Source organism: Leiobunum rupestre, chromosome 5, assembly GCF_980474605.1.
Source record: "Leiobunum rupestre chromosome 5, qqLeiRupe1.1.hap1, whole genome shotgun sequence".
Lineage (NCBI taxonomy): Eukaryota > Metazoa > Arthropoda > Arachnida > Opiliones > Sclerosomatidae > Leiobunum > Leiobunum rupestre.
Genome location: NC_143388.1, coordinates 30,949,214 through 30,973,117, shown reverse-complemented (window position 1 = coordinate 30,973,117; position 23,904 = coordinate 30,949,214). Strand labels below are relative to the sequence as shown.

The following is a 23,904-nucleotide window of genomic DNA, read 5'->3' as shown; positions in this document are numbered from 1 at the left end:
AATAGTAAATTGTATTTGATTTTAGCTTCATTAAAATATTCCATAGCATCTACATTTTTAAACAAAAAAATTTGGAAGCTAAAATTAAATATATGTTGTAAACTAATTTTTACCACTTTAGCAACGTTGGCAATTTATTTTACACATCGTTTTAATTGATTTTAAAAATTACGTAGAAGTAATTAATTCTGCGCCTAAAGAGTTTGTTTTTTAAGAGCGTAACATTCGAAAACATATACATTGGTTTAATCGTAAGGCAATAGAGAGTTCTTTGTTACATTTTTTTAAAAGTTTGATGAAGTTAATATAAAAAAGGCAAACTTTTCTTTTATTACTTAAAAATTAAAATGAATCACAAAATTAAAGAAACGTGATATTTTTAGTGGTCACACCAAGAAATCTGAGATAAAATTATCTTTTTTGCAGTTATATATTGTATTTGCATTTCAAATTTGGTCTAAAAAGCACTAAAATTAATGATATAAAGGGCTGGCAAGCTATTATGAAAGACAGAAAATTTTACCAAAACACTTTGATAGTATCAGCAAAGTGAATTAACTTGACGACATAAATAACTAGTGTAGAGTTTTGGTTATAAGTTGTAGGTAAATCCAAATCTGTGAAATTGATGTAACACTGCTTATTCGTAAAAGTTTCTAAGGAAAATAACTTGCCAGCCCTGTTGCTAGCACCATCTATGAATACTTGCATGTAGAACAAATAACGAAGTTCACTAATTTGAAATTTCTGAGATTAGTTAATTTTTCTTTCACATTTAAATATATTTAGAGAGAATAGTTTTGTTTTCTTAAAATGACACCATGTTAAAGGAAATTTATTCACAAATACAGTAAGATAATGGGAGAAATTTAATAAGTTTTAATTGTTTTTCCCTTTTATTGAAACGAAATCAAGCTTTTTAATAAATATATTGCAAAACACGCTTAGTTTTTTAAATTACATAATTTTTTTCCCATACTGCGGTAGACATTTGTTTAAACAACTTCAATGCACTTTTATATTTTAAGGAGTTTTTTTAAAGGTTTATTTCTCTTTGAAATAGTGGAAGACCTAAATTTAAGTGTGCTAAATGGCAAATTTTTGCAAGAATGAACGTGGTTTGTCACTAGAATTAGTCTTGGTTTTGTATTAATGCACTATGAGAATGGACGTTTTGTTTAATTGGTTGCTTGGTAGACGCAAAAAGGGTTTCATCGCAGCCAATAGCCAAAATTGGGGGAGGTTATAAATGTAAAAGGTTGATAAAAACTGCCTTTTACATAGTCAAAAATAGTCAATCGCAACCCAAATAAGGCCATTCTAGAAAGAAACCTCGATTATTCTTGTGAGAAATACAGTTATCAGCTCGAAAAGTTTTTTTAGCTTCAATATATATATTTTTTTTATTACACGTAGCACACGCACACTTTGGAGTTTAAATTCCCCGATAAATTAAAAAATATCAACCCAAAATGTTTAAGCCTATTGCGAAAACATTGAAATGATACAGTTCTCTCTAAGTAAATTAAAAATTGAAACCTTTGAGATTTTTTTCTTGGATTTTTACGTTTTGAGGGTTATAATAAATTTTTAATTAGGAAAATATACTGTATAAATGAACAAAAAATGTCAAAAATAAAATAAAAAGTTGTTGAAATTAAATGTTATTTGATTAGATTAGTTTTAACCGTATTTTTGCCATACACAAATACACCATGAATATTTAAAACTCATGGTAATAATATGTAATTTGCAAAATATTGGGGTGCCAACAAATTGATTTAACAGCAAATGTTTTCGCAATAAGTTAAATTAACTAAAAGCTACTGCACTCATCCATAAAAAGAAATGGAAACATTAATTGAGCAGTATTTAAAAAATGTGAACATGATTATATGCGCACATTTTCCATGATTTTAAACTATATTTCATAGTACAGTATTAGGAATCACTTCAAAAATTGGGAAGAGATAAAAGGGGGTTTGTTTAATATATTAAAAAAATATGGGTTTGAGGGGACCAATTTTTTGTTGGAAGTATTGATTAAAAGTTAGCACAGCAATTCGGTTAGGTTGATTAATTGGATTAATTATATATGTAGCTGAAAGTATATATTTTTTTCCAGTTGGAACAAATTTTTTTTCTATAAACCCAAAACGTATTTCAATCGTTCGAGATATGACTGTCCCTGAGTTATACTAAAAGCGATATTAATCTTTCAATCCTTTTTATAACGCATTATCATCATTAATTTATTGGGCGCAAAAAACACATTTTTTTAAACACGCAATTTTTGTATAGGCTTGAACGTAACTTTTAAAGGTTATGTTGTACATATTTAAGTAATGGGTTTTTTTATAAATATTTCCACGTGTCCAAAAACCAAAAATAACTGCATAGGTTAAGATATATTCATCTGCCAAAATTATAAATAGCTATTCAATGCTTAAATTGCTCAAAATACCCTTGTTAAAGGAAATATAACCTCGGGTATTTGGTGTGGAACACCGTTTGCCGCTCTGGCCACTGGGCAGGGAAATTTTAAAAATTGAAGGGGTCTTCCATAAAGATTGCTTTGCAGGTTATATTCCCTTTAATTGTTGATTTTAAAACCATTAATTCCAATTTATACCAAAACCTTAATGCTCAACAGTCTTTTATTTAAAATTAAATTCAAATATTGCCTTAAAGAAAGCTTATTTCACAACAAACCAGACCCCTTAACGATATAATTTCAATTTAAACATGATATTAACTTATGATAAGATAAAAAAAATGAAAGTTCCGGTGAAATTAAACGGGTGATTAGTAAAAAAAACATGCAAATAAGCGGGGAGAAAGTAGTATTCCATCTTTAATACAAACACTTTTAAATAAAAGCAATTAAATGATAAATACCAAAGCAAATATAAAAACAATATAGTGAATGACCAACATAACCTTTAAATACGCTCCAAAATGGTAAATTACACTAAATATCTTTACAAATCTCTATATAGTTTTATATTTTTTTGAAACTGGCATTCCTTGCGTAATACTCCAATAATAGTTATTCCAGGTAAAAAATATAAAAACCCAGTAAATTAAAATTAAAACGAACTAAATTAACACTTACATCCTATATATATAGATATACCTTCGCTTTTACTCTAATGACGTCAAACATTAGCCCACTCAAAAGCATTACCCATACACTATCACTCGTTATAAAACAGTTTTGAAAATTGATTTTAACTCACGTAGTTAGTTTTTTTTTGCGCTACTTAGGATGTTACACCAAATTCTTTAAGCTGTTCTTCTATGTCCACGCGACATATAGGACATTGTTTGTTGGTCGTAAGCCACTGATCAACACACTCGCTATGAAATAAGTGCATACAAGGTAATCTCCTGTAAAATAATAGATAAAAATCTTTTAAAATTAAAGTCACTTTTTAAGATTATAAAATTAGCATCACAGTACAGGGTGACATTTGAGAAAAAAACCTAAAAAACTGGGTCGGTCATGGTTTTTTGGAATTTTTATTTTTAAGCATTTTCTAACTACAAGTGACAAAACTCACTCAAAAGTAGCACATCTATTTAAAAATAAAAGAAAAACTAAAAACGAAATCGAAATGGCGAGTGTGATGTGACCTTTGTACGAGATAAGTGGCTGAGAGAATAGGCTGGCTTGCCCCCTCCTTCCCCGTTTTGGTTGTAGCTAATCACTCCCTCAGGCGTGTTTTAAATTTTTTTGGATCCCCCTGCAATCACTATGTAAAATAAGGAAAATACGTACCTCACATCTTCCTCATTTTCAAATTCACTGAGGCAAATAGTGCACTTTTCAATGTTATCTTCATTTTCCGTACTTCTCTGTATCTACATTAAAATTATTAGTTATTTTACCTATTGTGAAAGAAATTTATGGTTCAGGGAAATCGATGTACCTTTTTATATTTATGAAAGAACGTATTCCTTTCAATAACTTCCTGCGTAGCCCCTCGATTAATGCTCAGTCTACGCTGTTCGACCAGTTGGTAAAACTCTCCCAAACGTGGGCCCGGAGTAAGGTACCGAGACATAATAGCTGGCATAAAATGAGAATGTAGCGTAACAGAGGGTGTCATGTCCGAAAATGCTAGCATTTCAGGAGCGGTCCTTTGATTGACAGGCTGTCGAAGCATTTTCAGTTAGACATTCAAATTTTAAACTGCCAGTTTGACTGTTACGTTGGGCTTACCATCGAAGAGGTTAGTCCAAAACTGAGGCTTGGCGTGAAACCAAAATGGTGTAATCTAGGCGGAGTAGGAGGCGGTGGCGGGGCTGGATGGTGGTAATGGTGCTGGTGCAAATGATGGTGTAGATGAGAGTGGCCATTGTCATTAGGAGAGCCCGAGACTATAATTTCCGATTGTATACTTCCAGCTGGGTCAACTATGATGTCAACGGCGGGAGCTGGCATGGTAGTTACAGAGACCGCGATATGGCTCGACCCAGGGTGAACCATGGAAGGAGAGGATGTTCCTGGCATTCCCGTATTGGCAGTTGTAACTGGAGGCAGTAAGACGCTGGGGTGAGGTCCAAACAGGTTCTCTGTTGGATGAGGAATAGCGGCAGCCAAATTGGAAGTTAATTGGTTGGGCAAAACGGCTGTTGGGGCCATGGTTATAGTTGGAGCTGCTGACATTGATTCCGGACAGATATAGAAGTTCGACGCCGGAGGGTGACCTTGAGAGTCAATAAGTCTTTGGAAAGTCAAGGCATCTCGTTGACTGTAATTAGAAAGGGTATTTTTTTCGGTTCACATGGGAAGATCAAATGTAAATTTGCCTTTTTATAAACCTTTTCAAACCATAATTGAATTGAAGTGTATAACTTGGAAACTAAAGACATTTTTAATTCAAATAAGAATTTTTTTTATGAAAAACTAGATCTAAATCTTTATTAGAATAAATTAGTACTTATTTTTAAGCCTGTGCGAGTCCTGTTTTATGGGTTTCGAGTCTTATCCCGAGTCCTTATCACATTTTGATATAAAATTATAAATTTAAAGTTGAGCCACGTGATCTCCATCAAACACACTGTGTGCACTAAAATAGCTACTGTAGTGACATTCCGGGAATTCAATTTTATCGCACGAGAGAAATCCTGGACTCGTCAGGACAATAAATAATGGACACATCGGCCAATTAACAGACTCGTTGGGATTTTTTCAACTGGCTCGAGTCCACTTCAAGTAATTTTTAGGTAAAGGACTCGGGTACTCATTCGAGCTTTAGAAAAATGGGTTACGAGTCAGACCAGAGTATTCACAATTTTCAAGTACCCGCACAGGCCTACTTATTTTGCTCTGAATTTGCATTGTTTAACTATTTTTGCCAATTTTTATAAAAACATTGAAATTGATAATTTAAACAAAAATGGCTGAAATTGTACAACGCTGGTTCTTTTTCTGATAAGAAATGAAAGTCACATATAAATAATGTTAAAAACGTTACCGTTGTAAAATTAATGGGTGATACATAGAACGTCTTTGCATTTCAGTCACTCTTTGCTGTGCCTGAAAGATTTCATATTATTTAAATGATGAAAAATTAATACATTTTGAAATACTTACAAGCCAAAGCCTCTGGTGGGAAGGATTCATACGAGTCAGAGGCGGAGGAAAGTTGTGAGGAATCTCTTGCGCCGGGTTGTAGAAATGATGAAATGTTGGAGGCGGGGTTGTGGTAGCATGTACATTTCTGGCTATGTAAGGCACGTGTGGACTAGGAGGACCTGCGCAAAAAACTATTTTAAATTTTGGAATACTTTTAACTTCTTTTTGAGAGATAATTTTACCGGGATAAACGTGAGTGTGCCGGCAAGGCGTTGGAGCGGGAGTTGGAGACAAACTTGGACCTAAGCAACCGGAATAGGCGCGACATTGCTCTACCGGTGTGCCCTGCAATAATGTTGGTTTGAAATATTGCGTTTGCATTGGAGGTGATCGCTCAGCCGTTGATCGTACCACTGAGCGGAGACAACTATCAGTTGGATCTTGACAGTTTGGTTGTTGGTAATGATTGTAATGATATCGACAACTTGGCCTTGGAGCACTAGGAAATTGAGGAGTATGATTAACATTAGCCGCCATGCTGGCTGCTATACTATAGTGAAGTGGTTGAAAAGCTCTGTTTGAACTCGTTTGACTCTGTGGCCGATTATTATTGCTGAAAGTACCAAATTCCACATTGGAGATTAATGCATTCCAACTAATTTCAATTTGAAAAAACAATATTTACCAGTACCTTGCTGTGTTTGAGGGTGGAACTTCAGTAGCCGATGTTTGGGAGGCTGTAGACACAAAAAGCTCCGGTCTAGGATTAACTGATTCTTCATCAGACTGAGTTAAATCCACAACAAGGGCTGGTTTTTCTTTCCTTTTACGGTTTTGGGTATATGGAATATTTGCCACACTGACATTTGGGCCACCGCAAGTCCCCGCTGCGCTGCTACTACTTGGAGCATTTCTCCAGTTACTGCTACTACGAGTACTTTCGTGCGATATGACTGGGACTTTGTTGCTGATTGGATATTGGGTTTTCCTAAAAATAGAACGTTTTAATCCACACCGATTTAATAGAATTTGACGCTTATTTTTACCTAGCAGGCTCAATTCTAACGAGCTCAATACTGCTGTCATCATCTTCATCATCATCATCAGTTATCAAACAGTCTAGTTGCAAGTCTGGCGCTTCTGGCCAATTATCATCCTGCTCAACATTTTTAGACTCTTTCCTTTGATTAGTTGAATCTGTTTTGCGACTTGGCCCTGCAACATCCTCCTTACGTTCAAATCTATTCGCATTTTTATTCGCAACATAAACGTGATCGTGATTCCATTCAATACTGCAATTGCGATTGACTTTGGAACTGTGAGAAAGATTTTCGCCACTAGTTCTGGCGCTATTTTCACGACTCCATTCGCCATTGCGGTTCACTTTGGGAACTTGGGTGCTGTTTTCAACCAATTGAGGATTGTGATTCAATATATCCACATCGCTATCACTATCTGAAGTGTCCATAATAATATCTGGCAGAATATCCCAGTTATTCACTTTCTCTTTTGAGTTATGAGTAACTGAGGATTTCTTTTCATAAGAGCTGTTACAAGGTAATTTGTTTTCAAGTTTCATTTTGTGAGAGCAAGTTGCGAAGGAACGTTCTTCTTTCACATCTGAAATAGGAATAGAAAAGGAAAACCAGAAATTTACTTTTAAAAACTTTACAACCACCTAATATCATATTTGAATGATTTAAATTATTACCTTTCCTACGGCGATCCTCGGGTAATTGATTTTCAATATCATCATCCAAAATTGAGACTGTGTGATTGACTACTGTGCGATGAATTGCGACAGTGCTAGCGCTACTACCTGAAGATGCTACTACTTTAGGAGATATTTTTCCTGCTTTGTTCGAGCCTCCTTCAATTTCGCTTTCACTCAACATTCGTTTCCTGACTTTGTAGTCCATATAATATGCCCTCTATGGTAATTGTTTTTACCCAGTTTGAACTATCATCTAAATGTACAAAAATATAACTTTACAAAAGACAGAAGCACTTCCAAAAATCATAAAATGCAAAACGACGCACCTTAAATTTGATTAGAAATGGTTAAAAAAAAATTGTTCTGATTAAAGTAATTGAATATTTTTCTTTGAAAACTTCTTGGACTTGTATTTAACTTTTAAACAGTAAACAAATTAAAAAACCAAGGCCTACTCTACGATTCTTAAAAAACACTTACTATATTTCGCTAGGATTTATTAACGTCAATGTGACTTTTGAACGAGAAAACCCAGATTCAAAGGTTTAACTTAGAATAAATATGTTCATAAATAACTATTTTTTACTATAAATTGTGATTTGCGAATAGCCACTCGAGTTCCACTTAAAAATTATTATCCCAGAATCGCAAATTCGCAACTTTTTTCTTTATGAAAACAATTTCCAGAAACTGATGTAAATGGTGCTGGTAAAAATCTTTGCGACTGGCAAAACGATTTAAAATAACATTATGATTTATGAAACCTTTGTAGAGCTCGATAAAGTAAATCAATTACAAATGATATAAAAATTAAATCGTGTGCATTATTTAATTATTTAAAGCAGTACTAATGTACTCCAACATTAGTATAAAATTGATGTGTACTTATCTGGCAGCCTAGCCAGAAAATATTTTTGGGATTTGGACGAACAAGTATACTTGTTTTTTCTTGGAGGAATAAAACAAGTATACGGAGGGGTTCAAACGCGACTAGCGCCAACTGCATACGGAATTTTGCAACTATTCTCATTTTATATCATTGTTTTCGCGTCGTCTGGTTTGTTTTGAAACATTTCTAAATTCTTTGCGCCTTTTTCCAAAATGAATCGTATTTGTTTGGAGGAGTAAAACAAACCAGACAACGCGAAAACAATGCAAAAAAAATGAAAATAGTTGCAAAATTCCGTGTGCAGTTGGCGCTAGTCACGTTTGAACCCCTCCGTCTCGCGCGAGTTCACGGTCACTGACGAAACCGATTTCGCAGCTCTCCGCAACTCCTGTATACTTGTTTTATTCCTCCAAGGTATGGTGATGGTGAAATTCGGAAATTACATACTAAAACTGCAGTTGGAAAAAATATTATTCTTTATGTACATAGTTCTGGCAACATTTATGCTGCTTTTACTTTTAGCCAAAATGCCAAATGCTTAATTAACTTCAGTTTTTTTAATGAAGGGTGCGATCATGAGAATATTCGTGAAATGTATTTTAAAAGTCCGAAGAATAATACTGCTTTTCTCAAAATTCAGTTAATTAGTTTATACCTTTATGTTGTCAACATAATGGGTATTTTATATATTAAAGGAGTTCAAATATTTATATTATGAAACGTTTTAGTTTAGCACTTTAGCACCACCCGCCTAAAAAAATAGTCGGAAATCGGAACTTCGGAAGTTAGTCTGCAAAGCAGCGGTTGAGGTCTTTTATCTCAGGACTATTTATTTTTGTTGGTAGTTTTCTATTTAAACCTATGATTATTGGAAACTTGTGATTTTGTCTATTTCACGTAACCACAATTAAAATAATTATCAGTTTTTGAACCCGTGAAAGTCCTACGCAGTTTACTCCTACGTTGTACATAGGTCCCTGCTGCATTCCTTTGATCGTAGGTAAACTTGCTTTAGCGGGAATTGAACTTGTTAATAACTTAACATAAAGCTATTAATTAGTCCATGATTTTAAATACGCGGATAATAAATAAAAAAGTCGTGGTTTAATTTGTTTTATAAGTAAGATACAACCCGAGGGATCCCTTATATCATCCATTTGTCAGATACATTTTTAAAATGTCAGATAACTATGGATAAATTGATGATTATAGCTTGATTAGATAAACTCGATAGATAGTGGTTAGGTGGAAACTATTTTGGATTTCTATGAAAATAATGCCTTCACTAGAAAGTGATTCAAAACCAAATGAAGCTCGTAAAACCATGGAAACTGGTAATTTTTCTAGGTAAGGATAATTAAAACTACGGATATGCTTAGACTTGAGTGATCGGAACGCAATTTTATTAATTTCTACAGAGGTGAAGGTTCGGATGTTGTGAATAAAACTGAAGAAACCTTGTGGCATGCGAACCGAGAAAATGGCACAAATAGTCAACAAGTCAATGGTGCTATGGAGAAAGAGTCTGTGGATAAATCTACTGCTGAAACTGTAAACTATCAACCAGAAACGATGGATTTTCCTGACAGCCCTCAGCCTCGAAAACGCCTTATTCCAGGAGCTCAAGATTTTATGGTAATGTACCATTTTTTAATCTATAAAATGATTGCTTAAAAGGTTGTAGACAAAGTTAGTAAAAAGGATGGTGATTTTGAGCAATGCCTAACCCGTGGTATATTATTTGCCAAATTTTGTTCAAAAATACTAACCAATTATAACAAAAAGGAAGTGTGTTAGAAAGATAAGCTGCCTACATTTAACACTAAGCAGATACATGTAGTTTATTTGATTGATTTTTATTGTGATTTGAAATTTATGAAATAACCAGGAAATACCTTTGTAACAGGATGTTAGTTAAAATGTGACTTTGTGAAGGTTTTTCAAAAGTTATTCGAACACTTTTATGTAGGCCTACTAAAGCGTAAATAAAGTTATGTTGCATTAAAACGTTAATTAAAATTTAAACTTAAATGTGCTCTTTTTAATAATAAAACATAATTATCTTTCATATAAGTAGAAACTGAATTTATATTTGTACTTTCATTATGCAAAGCAAAATGTTTTTAAAGGTGTGTCCCTTTTGTGTTGACCAAGTTCTTCGGGTGAAAAACTCAAGACTTAAGTCCTTTTACTCTCCAATAAAGTTTTGTTACTTTTCAATGCATGTCTTTCTGTTTAAACGTTCCATGATTATTAACCATGGATAAATTTAAACGTGTTGATATTTAAAAAAAAAGCTTTGATGTTAGACTTTTTTTATTAGATATTATATGTAAAGAATTTCGCTTGCTTATTTACCAATTCATACATTTTCACTTCAATGGCGATGGAAGGAAAATATATTTCAAATTACGAAGGTAAAAACCCAGGAAAGCCCCAAGTACTCAAAAATAATTAAAATCCATTTGTTACTGTTGTTAAAAAACATACTTTGTGACTGCCCTCGTGTGCCCTGCTTTACGTATAATAATTAAAATTGACAAAATTGCTTTGCATTTAGTCTTTTTCCACAATTTTTTTACAATTTTTATTTATTTAGGAAATTATAGACCACTTAAAATCTGGTCTGCTAATGCTTCACCTCTTAACAAAATCCCAAAAATATAGCTTAGCCGGTATAAATTTTTCTCTCATTGAAATACGTAATTTGACCAAATTCCTATTAAATACCTTTCGTGATGATATCGCATCATTCTCCCTCGAGAAATTAAATATTTAAAAAGAGCAGGCGTGTTAATTAAATAGAAACCAGTTTTGGAATAAGAAAATCAGCGGTACGCTTTTTCTTAAAGTAGGCCTGACCAGTATGTTAATTTTGCCACTTGCCTTATTTAATTTAAGAGCGAGTAGGGGGTTTTTTTGTTTCTAACCCAATGCCTGCAGAAAAAATAGCCCTTGAATGAAATATCTAATCTAGGTCTGGCTATCCCCTATTCTCTGTTTTGGTTTCCCGTGCTCCAAATTTTAAGTCCTCTAACTAGTTTATACAGCCGCTATTTGACTAGACTATGTAAGTAGATGTGTGGGTCTGTAAGAACATGTGTTTTAGCAAGAGGTTTTAGTTGCTCATTTTATATCTTGTCAATTTTGAATCTCTTTTTTTTTGTTTTATGGTAGTTAAGTCATACACATTTATTTTTCAAAAAGAAAAAAGAGATATAATGAACGTATAAAACATTCAGGTACCATATTAGTTATTTTTTATTAGAAAGATATTAATATTTGTGACTAGATTTAAAACTTATGAATGAAATTTCTACTATTGTTAAACAGTGGCGTAGACAAGGGGGGGTTTCTGGGCCCAGACCCCCCCTTGGGCCTACCTTTGACTGTACTAAATTTCCACCCCTTCTTGACCCCCCTCTTAACATTCACGTACTTTGACCCCCCCGTGATGAATTTCTGGCTACGCAACTGTTGTTTAAACATTCTCATTAAAATGTAAATAAAATAAATTTACCTGCAAATATTTTTTTAGGATCCTCTTACAAGTTTCAGCTCGCAAGCTGATGATACAAGCACGTCCCTTGATGAAACCATAGGTAATAGACCTTTGAACCTAATACCAACTGAAAGAACAACTGGAAAGTGATATTTCGAATTTTTTTTACCGTAATTCCAAATTAACAAATACTTTTTTGAATTTATACTGTGCTCAAAATTTGCCGATTTTTGTCCAATTTACCATAATTGTTGTTTTGCAGTATTTTTGTTTTAAGAGCATGATATTTTTTTGTTACATTAGAACCTTACAGTTTGCGAAGCAATTGGAATGACAATAGTAATGATGAATATTTTGAAGACCACCTAGTTAACAGTTCGTGCATGTCTCTAAGTGAATCCGAACCGATTTCACTTGAATGGTCTCATATGATGCACGATAACGCTTTTTCGCACAACGATTACGCAGGGCAAGTTAGCCCCATAAAAAACAATGGCCAGCCCAGGTTTTCATCCTCGTCACCAACTGAACCTTTGTCTTTACAATCCATTCAGTCGAATGTTAGTGAATCGGTACCAGACGTTGAACTTTTGCGCAAAATCAAGGACTGTTTTGATCAAGAAAGAATCAAGGATCTGTATGTTTTGAGTGGGCGTCTTCAAGACATGCTCAGTCCCTTTGAAATAGAAGAAATTTTAATTAACCCTGATCTGTATTCTGGTTTCATCGATGACGACATGTTCGAAGTATTTTCTGCCGCTCATGCTGAAATATCTGGGGGTTTATCAAGAGGGGGATCAATCAGAGATAGTCGTAGGAAGATACGACCTTCATTAAGTCCGATAGCTGATGTACAAGAAGACATCAAACTTCGCGCTGTTTTTGACTGTCATAGTAATACGCTTCGCAACTCAATAAGAAAGAAGAAACAAGTGCCAATTGAAAGTGTACGAAAGATCTTTGATGACAGTAGCCTCAAAGCCAAAAACTACAATTCCTTGACCAAAATCGAATCCACGTTTTCAATGAATGCCACGTTGAATTCTACCGTTAATTCCACTATGGACTCCAGTATAGATGCTAAAATCCCAGAAGTATCAGAATCCGAGAGTTTTAATGTTAAAAGTCAAATTTCAAATTTGTCGGATGATGCCAATGTAAAGAGTGAACTGCCAATAAGCGAACCTAGTCACATCGAAGTAAATGTAGAAATAAAAACTGAAGAGCCGCTTGGTAGTCCAAATTCAGGGGGTAACTTGGAACAAAACAAAATCTCTATTGACATTCCAGGTCTGTTGAAATATGTAACAAAAAAAATCCTTTGATTCACAGCAGTTAATCTCATAACATGTTTTGCCATTTGACTAAAAACAAATAATCCATGCTTTATGAACTAACACGGAAGAGGTTAATTAACATGGAAACTGAATCTGGTTCAAAATGCATTCCTAACTAATATTCCCATTCACTTTACCTTTCATGCCTGCGAGTTTGTTGTCTTTTTGTTCATGTTCATTAATAACTCTTTTATAAGCCTAAATTTTTACTAAAAATGAAATCTTCAAATTTTCAATCAATTCACTCGTGATTTTTAGAACGTCCAAAACCAGTAACCAGCAATGGAACATTGAAAAGAAAAATTAAAGTCAATACTGACATTTTAAATACAACGTCCCAAGATAAAGATGATGATCAAAAGAGCTTGTCATCTATCAGCAATAAAAGCGATGTGGATGTTTTATCCCCGATGGATGATTTGGTCACACCCGAAGATATTGATACGCCCGAGGATGTAGATGATTCGGTTTTTGACAGTACGTTCTAAGTTTGTTGCTCGTATTAGCTTAAATAATTTAATTTAATAAAATGAAATATCATCTTCAGAGTTGGGGAACACCATTAGCGAAGCGATCCCAGAATTATCCGCCGTTGAAGAGTTACATGAAGAACGCAGTTGGAAAACTTGCCTGGTTGGTGGAATTGAACAAAAAATTGACATGAAAGTTATTGAACCTTATAAGAAAGTTTTGTCACACGGAGGTAGAACTTTTCAACTATCTCTTCTTATCCAACTGTGCTAACTTATTGAGTTTGTAGGTTATTTTGGTCCCGATCGGCACGCCATCATTGTATTCAGTGCCTGTTACTTACCAGATCATAGTAGACGAGACTATGACTATGTCATGGATAATTTATTTTATTACGTTCTAACCACCCTTGAACAACTAGTTGCGGAGGACTACATTCTAGTCTACCTTCACGGAGCCACAGATCGTAGCAACATGCCCACATTTGGTTGGTTGAAACGTTGTTATCAAATGATTGACCGCAGACTGAGAAAGAATTTGAAAGGCCTTTATTTGGTTCACCCTACATTTTGGCTTAAAACCATTGTGATTATGACAAAACCATTCATAAGGTAAAAGATTTTAAGCACAGTATTTTCATTGCAGTACTAAATATTTTTTCACCTCAGTTCAAAATTCAGTCGGAAGCTAAAATTTGTGGCCTCACTTAAAGATTTAGCCGATTTGATTCCTATGGATGTTTGTATTCCTGATAAAGTTAAACAGTGAGTTTGATTTTCAAAATATTGTGATTTTGTCGAAACTAACACCACCAAGGTGATGGATGGGGTTAATTGTTAGTATTGTTTGATGTAACTAATACCATCTGTTTGCGTTACCCCCTTTGTGCTGCAAGGTATGAAGAAAGTTTGCCAGAATTGTAATTTGGCGGAGAAGGTAAATATATTTGGGTCCAACTGCGTAGTTTTGGTTTTATTGCTCACTTGGGTTCTGTATGGGCTTTTCTTGTGGTATTTTGTATTGCATGCGAATATGCCTTGAATGTTCCTCTTCTGCATTCAAATTATATTTAACTTCAGAAAATTTGAAAAGCAGAAATTTGTTAAAAGCAAGTGGCGGCTCTAGTGTAGTACCTGTATGGTACGTTAGGTGCTTTCAGCAGCTCCTCCAACCTAGTGAATTAGGTCAAATTGGTTGAGATTTCTAATGCTTACGAACCAATATTTAATAACAGTTGTATATTTTCAACTGAGTATTCGTTGTTCTTATTCAAGCCCTAGTCTCTTATGACTAAGGCTTAGTGTTAAATTTTAAACTTAAATTATAATAAACATCTTTTCAATTGAAGAAAAATAATTTAAAATATGAAAAGGTACGCACCTACATTATGGTGGATTGTCAGAAGCAGGTCAAGTAGTTTATCCCTGGGCCTTCTATGTAAAGAGCAACTGAATCTCGCTCTCTAAGATCAGTATAAGGTTGGTTACGGGCCTACTCTTAGGTCATTGCCAGCTTAATAGGCATCCAAATCTGATTGGCATCAGTGGGAGTCCTATGTGCAGGGCATGCCTTGCAGAAGAGGAAACTTACTCTTGTGTCCTTTGTGTCTGTGATTTTTATGCGGATCAAAGGTTTGAGCATTTTGGTATGCACAGGCTGGTAATGAGAGATCTTTCCAATATCTCGTCAAAGCAAATCTTGCACTTCGTTTCTGAGACAGCTTTTTCAGGTCAAAAAGGCTGGGGATTAACCAATCAACCAACCCCTACTAAAAATAATGTTTATCAACAGAGTAGTTTTCTTTGCTGGTTTAACTTTAAATCACCGCAGCTTCTAATTGGATTAAAAAAAATTGCACTGTGGGTACGCTAGGGGTCTTTTCTGTATAATATGGATAAGCACCCAACGGCTTTTCTTTGGAACTGCCACTTGCTTTAAAGCAACTGTCGGCTCTTATCATTGCCACCTGTTTTAAGATAAGGCCTTTGTTATTAGAGATGGCAATGAATATAGACTATTCTTCAAAAAAACGACTTTAATAGAGAGCGTGGTGCTAAACTTCAAAATAGCAAAACTGTAACGTTGTCAGAGAACGATTTATTTATTATTATAATTAGACAACTTATACTCTATTTAGGGGGCTTTAACCTTAATTATATATCCCATATAAAATATATTGTAAAAAATAACTATAATTTAAGTTATTGTCAAATTTACAAATGAGCCAATCAACGCGAGGGGTACTTTTATGTCCCGCCTTTAGGGTCAAAATGTAGCTTAAGCATCTTATTTTTAAGTCGACGCTAGCGACATCGGTTGAAAAACAGCTACTTCACGTCGAGCTGACACTTGCTTTAAGTTGAATGTTCTTAGAATGAAATTATTAGAGGCAAAATATCTTAAATTTGGTGTTCTCAATTTAGGTTGGAGTTTCAAATAATGATATCAAAAAAGAAAAAGGAGCTTAAACAAAGAAAAAAAACGTGAGATATACTCACTGTGTCTATAGCCCCGTAACGGCACTAATAATATTTTAGATTTTACCACCAAACAAAAACCAGATTTATACATCAAAACAGTATAATCCTATATGAGAAACTTAGATCTAGAAAATAGTCTTTTTTAAACAATCCAGAAACAAAAGCGGAAAAAAATTTGCAAAAGCCCAATGAAAACAATTATAGGTTACGTTACAGAAGTCATATTGAAATAATATATATTAGAATGTTTAAATGGGCCTCGCATATGTCATAGTTAACGCTTTTATGTCCCAAAATTAACACGAGTATATTTGCAGTACAAAATTTACGTCCGTTACTTAAAAATTAATAGTGGGGTAGATTTTCTGAGTTTTTTTATAAACACCGGTGATAATTTTTAACAGTTTAGAAAAATTTTTATTGTTAAGGAGCCTTTACAATTGTATTATTTTTTTCTATTGGTATTTGTAATTTAGTTTAATTTAATTTTTTTGCTAGTTTTAAATGAATTTGTTTGAGGAAAGAAATATTTTGTGTAAATATGTAATTTAACATTTAATTGTATTAAAAAAAAGTCATTTGCCTAACCACGCAAATGTGCAAGAATAATATTATTACAACTCTTTCTTCAATGACTTTACGTAGTCCCTTACTAAAGGTAAAACGTATTTTCTAGATAACTGCTGATTTAATTGTTTAAATACCCTCAGATGTGCCGTATGAGTAATTTCTTCCAGTTTCAAGGCTCCGTTTCCAGAATTCCGCAACTTGTTTTCTAATTCCTTTAAAAAATAACATGTTTGGCTGTTTAAAATGCGTTTTTTAAATATGACGAAAAGGAAACATACTTTTAGAAGGGCGTTTTCTTCTGAAAAAATTGCCATTTCTCGAGAAATACCTTGATCATTAAAAACAACCCCCATGACTACCGTTGAGTTGTAACAGTTTTCAAAGCAGTAGTTTTGTAGTTCATCCTCCAAATTTGGTACATCCTTTTTAAGAAAACAAACACGTAAACATTGTTCACACCTTCGCAAACAAATAACACACATTTAAAGATTTTAAGACAGTTGGTACAGCTATTATTTTTCCATTATCACCGATAACCTTAAGGTCTTGTTCAAGTAAGTTTCCAAAAGTTAGACCTATTACAAATATTAATTAATTAATATTTCAGTTTTATAGGATACATTTTACCTGAAATTTCCAGTCTTGCTTTTAAAACAGCATCATAGGCTGCTTGTCTATTAGGATTAACTAACATCTTTTCAAGCATTTCAATCATGATTATATCTTTTTCGGTAGCTTTTTTAGTCTCGGGTGATAGGTTATTTGTGTCCAAAAGAATAGTTTCTATAATATATAATCTCATTAACAAAATTGTTGTCGTTGGAACGAACAATCAATTATTACCATAAAGTAAGGTTAATATATCTTTATTGTTAACAATTATATCCACATTTTTTGACTGAATCTCTTCGGCCACTAATGTAGCGCAAGAACCAACCGGTTCTATTATGGCCCTGGTTAGGCTTTAATTGTTTAAGTTTAATTTTCATATCAAAAGTTAGGTGTCTTAAATATAAACATACTTTTTATACATATTGTCCATTTCATTTTTGTGGTGATCAATTATTTCAACCACTTGGTCAGTTATACAGGTTTGGGTAGAAGATAAAACATTGTGATCAACTAAAGTAACCCCTAGTTTTTCCCGTTGTTTCAGAAGCTATAAAAAATTTCTTTTTATAAACATTAACATGGCTGTAATAGATAAAAGGTTTAACCTCCAAATTTATCTCATCGATGCAAATTAATGTATCTGGATCAATATTGACTTTCTTGAAGGAATACATTATCTCTCCTTTAATTTTCAGACTTCTCATCCTCGTGTTAAGTATCGGTAGGTAAATTATGTTTTCCTTTTCTTTATTCAAACTAGACTGATATGTATAGTATTTTTTTAAGTTTATATTCTAATTTACATATTTAAATTTATTACATAGCTACGAAAGTAGGCGTAAACCACAGTTGAAACTGCAGAATCCAAGTCACAAGCTTCTGTGCCCATTACAATATTAATTTTTGGTCCATTTGTTGAATTAGATGAGGATATATTATTCTGTAAAAGGCAAAATTTGTTATTTTATTCATTTCACATATAATAAATAAAGCCAAGTACTAATATATGCTTGCAATTCTTTAAAAACTTGTTTAACTCCATTTTTTGGTGTTTTGATCCTAAAACTGTTTTTTAAATAACTGTCAAAATATTTATACAGCTAAAAAACACGTGTATCAGTAAACAAAACAGCAGACGACAGATCAAAGAGGCGTTTCCGATGGTCACGGGTAGATGGCGAAACAGCGCCACTGCAAAAGTCAAAGGGCTGCCGCGCGAGCTTGCTGTTTCAATTTACGAATTTTTTGAGTCCAAGTGGTTGCCCATGGTTGTGGCAATGAACTTGTATTACATTTCGCTGGTTTCTTAATCCTAATAATCTCGCGAATGAATTAAAGGTATTTTTTCAAGTTTAAAATATTTAAGACCTAGATTAAACCAGTTTAATAATATTCAAACGGGTCAAAAACATTTTAACACCCTTGAATTTGGATTTAATATTAATCGTTTTAAGTACGCTTTCCCAACATCTTTACTTTCAGTTTTAAAAGGGTGAGTGAATGAGTGCTCTCTGCTTTTCGTTTACAAAACCGAAACGACACTTCTAAGGCCTATTTAAACATGATTTAAGTTAACTATATGCCCTTGACAACTGCAAAGTTTTAAATGTTTTTTTTTTACTATTTAATAAGAACGAGCGTAGACGTAGGCCTAGGTTTCTCCATTTCCTGAATTTGTGGTTTAATTTTAGAAATCTAGCCCACACAGAAGCCGCAGCATTGGCGGGGAACAGGGGAAAGCAAACGAGGGGTTTCCTCCCAGACGAAGCGATCATGTTAAAGACGACACACCCTTAATGCTTTTTCTGGATGCCAGAGGGCACCCGTTGCCACCAACGCCGCCTATTTCCCCGGGGTCAGCTATTTAGTATGTTATCTCTCGGCCGTTTTCCACCTGCTAATTCGTTTCTAAACAAGGAAAAATAGATCCTTTTTGGCGTCTTTCACCGCACCAAAACCCAAAAGCAAAATTATTCTTTCATGTTTTATTCAATTTTACGCTTTTACCGAAAAGGGAGTGTTTTTTTTCGTCAATTGAACAATTTCTCCGTTGTTTTTTTACGTGCACATCCTATTCTGAATCTTTTTTTTAAATGGCAACTCGAAATATGTTCTAGAAGTTTATTTTAGAAAATGTATATAGGCGTTGAATTGACCATCCAACATACACTGGTATTTTTACACAATAAAGGTTACAACTGTGTATAACTAATTATAAAATGATCTAATTAGCATACGGTAACATTAAAACAACTGTCGGCTCTATCATTGCCATCTGTGTTATGATAAGGCCATTATTGTTAAAGATGGCAATGAATATAGAATATACCTATACACTCTTTTTCGCGGTATTTTCCTGGGCGCGTCCATGTTTGGTTTATCCCCTTTCAGCCCCATCCTCCATTACGGATACCCAAAGAGTGATTGCTAGACTCCCCGCTGAGGGCAGAGGCAATGGCCGATGAGCGGGAGGCAAGTAAGAGGGGTAAAATAATGGCGCGAAAAAGAGTGTATTCTTCGAAAAAACGACTTTACTGGAGAGAGTGGTGCCATCTATTAATGGCAAAGGAAGCTAAAATTCAAATTAGCGAAATGATAACGTCGTCAGAGAATCATTTATAATTATTATAATTAGACAACTTATACTCTACTTGGTGGACTTTAACCTAAATTATATATCCCATATAAAATATATTGTTCAAAATTACTATAATTATTGTCAAATTTACAAACGAGCCAATCAACGCGAGGGGTACTTTTATGTCCCGCCTTTAGGGTCAAAACGTAGCTTAAGCATCTTATTTTTAAGTCGACGCTAGCGACATCTGTTAAAAAAAGAACTACTTCACGTTGAGCCGACACCTGCTTTAAAGCGAGTATGAACTGAATTGAAAAATCCTTTGGTGGGTGAAATATAAAATTCGTTGGTCCACCTTAAGTATGAAAGTTCTTCCTTCTTTAGACCACTTTAAAGGCAGTACGTTTGATTGTTGCCGCTAGGAGCGTTGTTGATTGATTTGTAGGGTGAAAACTCTGTAGGATCTTCTAATCCTACCATCTCATTTCATTTTCAAACGACACTTATAAAATCGGTCTTGGACTACATTTACAGGGCTGCCACAGTACCTGGAAAAGTCGGGGAATTTAATATCGGTTGCAAATAATAAACCTTAATTATGATAAGGTCATGGTTATTAGTGATGGCAATGAATTTAGACTTCTATTAATGGCAAAGGAAGCTAAAATTCAAAATATCGAAACAATAACATCTCCAGAGAACCATTGTAGAGTATGATAATTAGGCAACTTATGCTCTACTTACGTCGTTAGTGGACTTTAACCTAAATTATATATCCCATATAAAATATATTGTTAAGAATTACTATAATTTAAGTTATCGTCAAATTTACAAACGAGCCAATCAACGCGAGGGGTACTTTTATGTCCCACCTTTCGGGTCAAAATGTAGCATAAGCACCTTGTTTTGATTTCGATGCTAGCGACATCTGCTGAAAATAGAACTGCTTAACGTCAAGCGAACATTTGCTTTAACGGGTAAATACCCAAAGTAAGTAAAATATAATTTCTCATCACTTGGGGCTAAAGCGACGACCCCTTTGCAAGTGTTTACTTCCATTCCTATACAGGGAAGAAACCACATTACTTTGATGAGCTGGTATTGTGTGTAATAAATCGAAAAAATAGCATTTCTCATTCCTAACCGGATTTGTTTCTGTTCTATGAAGCCGTCATTTTACACACACTCTGCCTCCTCTCAGCATGACGTAAAGAAGCCATTTTTGAAGGGGGGGGGGACACTCGGTAACTGAGGCTCTTGTCAACAAATGCCAAAGGCTATTTTCTTCTGAATGGCGGATAAAAACCGCCGCTATTTCCGTAATCCCAAATAACTGCGTTTTCTTTTTGACGCCGGTAGAGAAAGCTAAATATTTGACGCTCCCTTCAAGCCAAATCTCGCTTCCCCGACATTTTCAACGTTTCAAATCGAGATCTAATTTTGCAAACTGACTAGAGTTATCGAAGATTCATTTTTCCTCTTGCTTGGAGGAATAATAAGGAGTCGAATTGTAAGACCAGGGTTGCCACGGTACCTGGAAAACCTGGAATTCCTGGAAAAGTCAGGGAATTTGAATATGGGTATAAAAATCATGGAAAAGTCAGGGAATTTGAATATGGGTATAAAAATCAGGGAATTTGAATATGGGTATAAAAATCAGGGAATTTGAATATGGGTATAAAAATCATGGAAAAGCCAGGGAATTTGAATATGGGTATAAAAATCAGGGAAAAGTCAGGGAATTTGAATATGGGTATAAAAATCAGGGAAAAGTCAGGGAATTTGAATATGGGTATAAAAATCAGGGAAAAGCCAGGGAATTTGAATATGGGTATAAAAATCAGGGAAAAGCCGGGGAATTTGAATATGGGTATAAAAATCAGGGAATTTGAATATGGGTATAAAAATCAGGGAAAAGTCAGGGAATTTGAATATGGGAATAAAAATCAGGGAAAAGTCAGGGAATTTGAATATGGGTATAAAAATCAGGGAAAAGCCAGGGAATTTGAATATGGGTATAAAAATCAGGGAATTTGAATATGGGTATAAAAATCAGGGAAAAGCCAGGGAATTTGAATATGGGTATAAAAATCAGGGAAAAGTCAGGGAATTTGAATATGGGTATAAAAATCAGGGAAAAGTCAGGGAATTTGAATATGGGTATAAAAATCAGGGAAAAGCCAGGGAATTTGAATATGGGTATAAAAATGAGGGAAAAGTCAGGGAATTTGAATATGGGTATAAAAATCAGGGAAAAGTCAGGGAATTTGAATATGGGTATAAAAATCAGGGAAAAGTCAGGGAATTTGAATATGGGTATAAAAATCAGGGAAAAGTCAGGGAATTTGAATATGGGTATAAAAATCAGGGAAAAGCCAGGGAATTTGAATATGGGTATAAAAATCAGGGAAAAGCCAGGGAATTTGAATATGGGTATAAAAATGAGGGAATTTGAATATGGGTATAAAAATCAGGGAAAAGTCAGGGAATTTGAATATGGGTATAAAAATCATGGAAAAGCCAGGGAATTTGAATATGGGAATAAAAATCAGGGAAAAGTCAGGGAATTTGAATATGGGTATAAAAATCAGGGAAAAGCCAGGGAATTTGAATATGGGTATAAAAATCAGGGAATTTGAATATGGGTATAAAAATCAGGGAAAAGCCAGGGAATTTGAATATGGGTATAAAAATCAGGGAAAAGTCAGGGAATTTGAATATGGGTATAAAAATCAGGGAAAAGTCAGGGAATTTGAATATGGGTATAAAAATCAGGGAAAAGCCAGGGAATTTGAATATGGGTATAAAAATCAGAGAAAAGTCAGGGAATTTGAATATGGGTATAAAAATCAGGGAAAAGTCAGGGAATTTGAATATGGGTATAAAAATCAGGGAAAAGTCAGGGAAATTGAATATGGGTATAAAAATCAGGGAAAGGTCAGGGAATTTGAATATGGGTATAAAAATCAGGGAAAAGTCAGGGAAATTGAATATGGGTATAAAAATCAGGGAAAAGCCAGGGAATTTGAATATGGGTATAAAGATCAGGGAAAAGCCAGGGAATTTGAATATGGGTATAAAAATGAGGGAAAAGTCAGGGAATTTGAATATGGGTATAAAAATCAGGGAAAAGTCAGGGAATTTGAATATGGGTATAAAAATCAGGGAAAAGTCAGGGAATTTGAATATGGGTATAAAAATCAGGGAAAAGTCAGGGAATTTGAATATGGGTATAAAAATCAGGGAAAAGCCAGGGAATTTGAATATGGGTATAAAAATCAGGGAAAAGCCAGGGAATTTGAATATGGGTATAAAAATCAGGGAATTTGAATATGGGTATAAAAATCAGGGAAAAGTCAGGGAATTTGAATATGGGTATAAAAATCATGGAAAAGCCAGGGAATTTGAATATGGGAATAAAAATCAGGGAAAAGTCAGGGAATTTGAATATGGGTATAAAAATCAGGGAAAAGTCAGGGAATTTGAATATGGGTATAAAAATCATGGAAAAGCCAGGGAATTTGAATATGGGAATAAAAATCAGGGAAAAGTCAGGGAATTTGAATATGGGTATAAAAATCAGGGAAAAGCCAGGGAATTTGAATATGGGTATAAAAATCAGGGAAAAGTCAGGGAATTTGAATATGGGTATAAAAATCAGGGAAAAGTCAGGGAATTTGAATATGGGTATAAAAATCAGGGAAAAGTCAGGGAATTTGAATATGGGTATAAAAATCAGGGAAAAGCCAGGGAATTTGAATATGGGTATAAAAATGAGGGAAAAGTCAGGGAGTTTGAATATGGGTATAAAAATCAGGGAAAAGTCAGGGAATTTGAATATGGGTATAAAAATCAGGGAAAAGTCAGGGAATTTGAATATGGGTATAAAAATCAGGGAAAAGCCCGGGAATTTGAATATGGGTATAAAAATCAGGGAAAGGTCAGGGAAATTGAATATGGGTATAAAAATCAGGGAAAAGCCAGGGAATTTGAATATGGGTATAAAAATCAGGGAAAAGCCAGGGAATTTGAATATGGGTATAAAAATCAGAGAAAAGTCAGGGAATTTGAATATGGGTATAAAAATCAGGGAAAAGCCAGGGAATTTGAATATGGGTATAAAAATCAGGGAAAAGTCAGGGAATTTGAATATGGGAATAAAAATCA

At 34.2% G+C, this 23,904-nt stretch overlaps 3 protein-coding genes across 11 annotated transcripts; 1 reads left to right on the top strand and 2 right to left on the bottom strand.

Moving 5' to 3' along the window:
- Window positions 1-2,832: 2,832 nt before the first annotated feature.
- LOC149944124 (uncharacterized) lies at window positions 2,833-7,971 on the bottom strand. 5 transcript variants are annotated; one of them, XM_090174878.1, is made up of 12 exons: window positions 7,779-7,970; window positions 7,296-7,551; window positions 6,631-7,204; window positions 6,270-6,572; window positions 5,996-6,197; window positions 5,827-5,929; window positions 5,603-5,775; window positions 5,484-5,545; window positions 4,226-4,757; window positions 3,933-4,157; window positions 3,782-3,864; window positions 2,833-3,390 (listed from the first exon to the last, which is right to left on the bottom strand). In XM_090174878.1, the coding sequence occupies exons 2-12, from the start codon at window positions 7,501-7,503 to the stop codon at window positions 3,264-3,266; spliced, it is 2,592 nt and encodes an 863-aa protein (XP_090031004.1). In that variant the 5' UTR covers window positions 7,504-7,551; window positions 7,779-7,970; the 3' UTR covers window positions 2,833-3,263. The 5 variants fall into 5 exon arrangements, with proteins under 5 accessions (XP_090031004.1, XP_090031005.1, XP_090031002.1 ...); XM_090174879.1 differs by having other exon boundaries at window positions 5,603-5,763; window positions 7,779-7,969; XM_090174876.1 differs by having other exon boundaries at window positions 5,827-6,197; window positions 6,276-6,572; window positions 7,779-7,971.
- A 993-nt stretch (window positions 7,972-8,964) lies between these two features.
- On the top strand, window positions 8,965-16,417 carry LOC149944123 (uncharacterized). Of its 3 annotated transcripts, XM_090174521.1 has the most exons (10): window positions 8,965-9,534; window positions 9,606-9,822; window positions 11,726-11,831; window positions 11,993-12,979; window positions 13,285-13,503; window positions 13,574-13,729; window positions 13,787-14,108; window positions 14,166-14,261; window positions 14,393-14,433; window positions 15,921-16,417. In XM_090174521.1, exons 1-9 carry the CDS (start codon window positions 9,455-9,457, stop codon window positions 14,418-14,420), a joined length of 2,211 nt encoding a protein of 736 aa, XP_090030647.1. In that variant the 5' UTR covers window positions 8,965-9,454; the 3' UTR covers window positions 14,421-14,433; window positions 15,921-16,417. The 3 variants fall into 3 exon arrangements, with proteins under 3 accessions (XP_090030647.1, XP_090030648.1, XP_090030646.1); XM_090174522.1 differs by lacking the exon at window positions 14,393-14,433 and having other exon boundaries at window positions 11,726-11,789; XM_090174520.1 differs by lacking the exon at window positions 14,393-14,433.
- A 36-nt stretch (window positions 16,418-16,453) lies between these two features.
- On the bottom strand, window positions 16,454-20,159 carry pn (exopolyphosphatase prune). Of its 3 annotated transcripts, none has more exons than XM_090174525.1 (9): window positions 20,093-20,159; window positions 17,980-18,099; window positions 17,765-17,920; window positions 17,570-17,706; window positions 17,391-17,509; window positions 17,175-17,330; window positions 17,028-17,122; window positions 16,826-16,969; window positions 16,454-16,759 (listed from the first exon to the last, which is right to left on the bottom strand). In XM_090174525.1, exons 2-9 carry the CDS (start codon window positions 18,046-18,048, stop codon window positions 16,592-16,594), a joined length of 1,044 nt encoding a protein of 347 aa, XP_090030651.1. In that variant the 5' UTR covers window positions 18,049-18,099; window positions 20,093-20,159; the 3' UTR covers window positions 16,454-16,591. The 3 variants fall into 3 exon arrangements, with proteins under 3 accessions (XP_090030651.1, XP_090030652.1, XP_090030650.1); XM_090174526.1 differs by having other exon boundaries at window positions 17,765-17,915; window positions 20,093-20,156; XM_090174524.1 differs by lacking the exon at window positions 20,093-20,159 and adding an exon at window positions 18,160-18,444.
- Between the last annotated feature and the right edge of the window lie 3,745 nt (window positions 20,160-23,904).

Bases quoted from the DNA above. Each gene is read 5' to 3' on its own strand.
- pn (XM_090174524.1), bottom strand. From the start codon at position 18,201: ATGGAGTTAAACAAGTTTTTAAAGAATTGCAAGCATATATTA. The intron at 17,921-17,979 runs GTAATAAATTTA...TATACATATCAG, and splicing joins ACGCCTACTTTCGTAGCTAT to TCTAGTTTGAATAAAGAAAA. The intron at 17,510-17,569 runs GTATGTTTATAT...AAACAATTAAAG, and splicing joins ATGGACAATATGTATAAAAA to CCTAACCAGGGCCATAATAG.
- LOC149944123 (XM_090174520.1), top strand. From the start codon at position 9,455: ATGAAAATAATGCCTTCACTAGAAAGTGATTCAAAACCAAATGAAGCT. The intron at 11,832-11,992 runs GAAAGTGATATT...TTGTTACATTAG, and splicing joins ACCAACTGAAAGAACAACTG to AACCTTACAGTTTGCGAAGC. The intron at 13,730-13,786 runs GTAGAACTTTTC...TTGAGTTTGTAG, and splicing joins GAAAGTTTTGTCACACGGAG to GTTATTTTGGTCCCGATCGG.
- LOC149944124 (XM_090174875.1), bottom strand. From the start codon at position 7,503: ATGGACTACAAAGTCAGGAAACGAATGTTGAGTGAAAGCGAAATTGAA. The intron at 7,205-7,295 runs GTAATAATTTAA...TTCCTATTTCAG, and splicing joins CGAGGATCGCCGTAGGAAAG to ATGTGAAAGAAGAACGTTCC. The intron at 3,865-3,932 runs GTACATCGATTT...ATTTTAATGTAG, and splicing joins TCTTTCATAAATATAAAAAG to ATACAGAGAAGTACGGAAAA.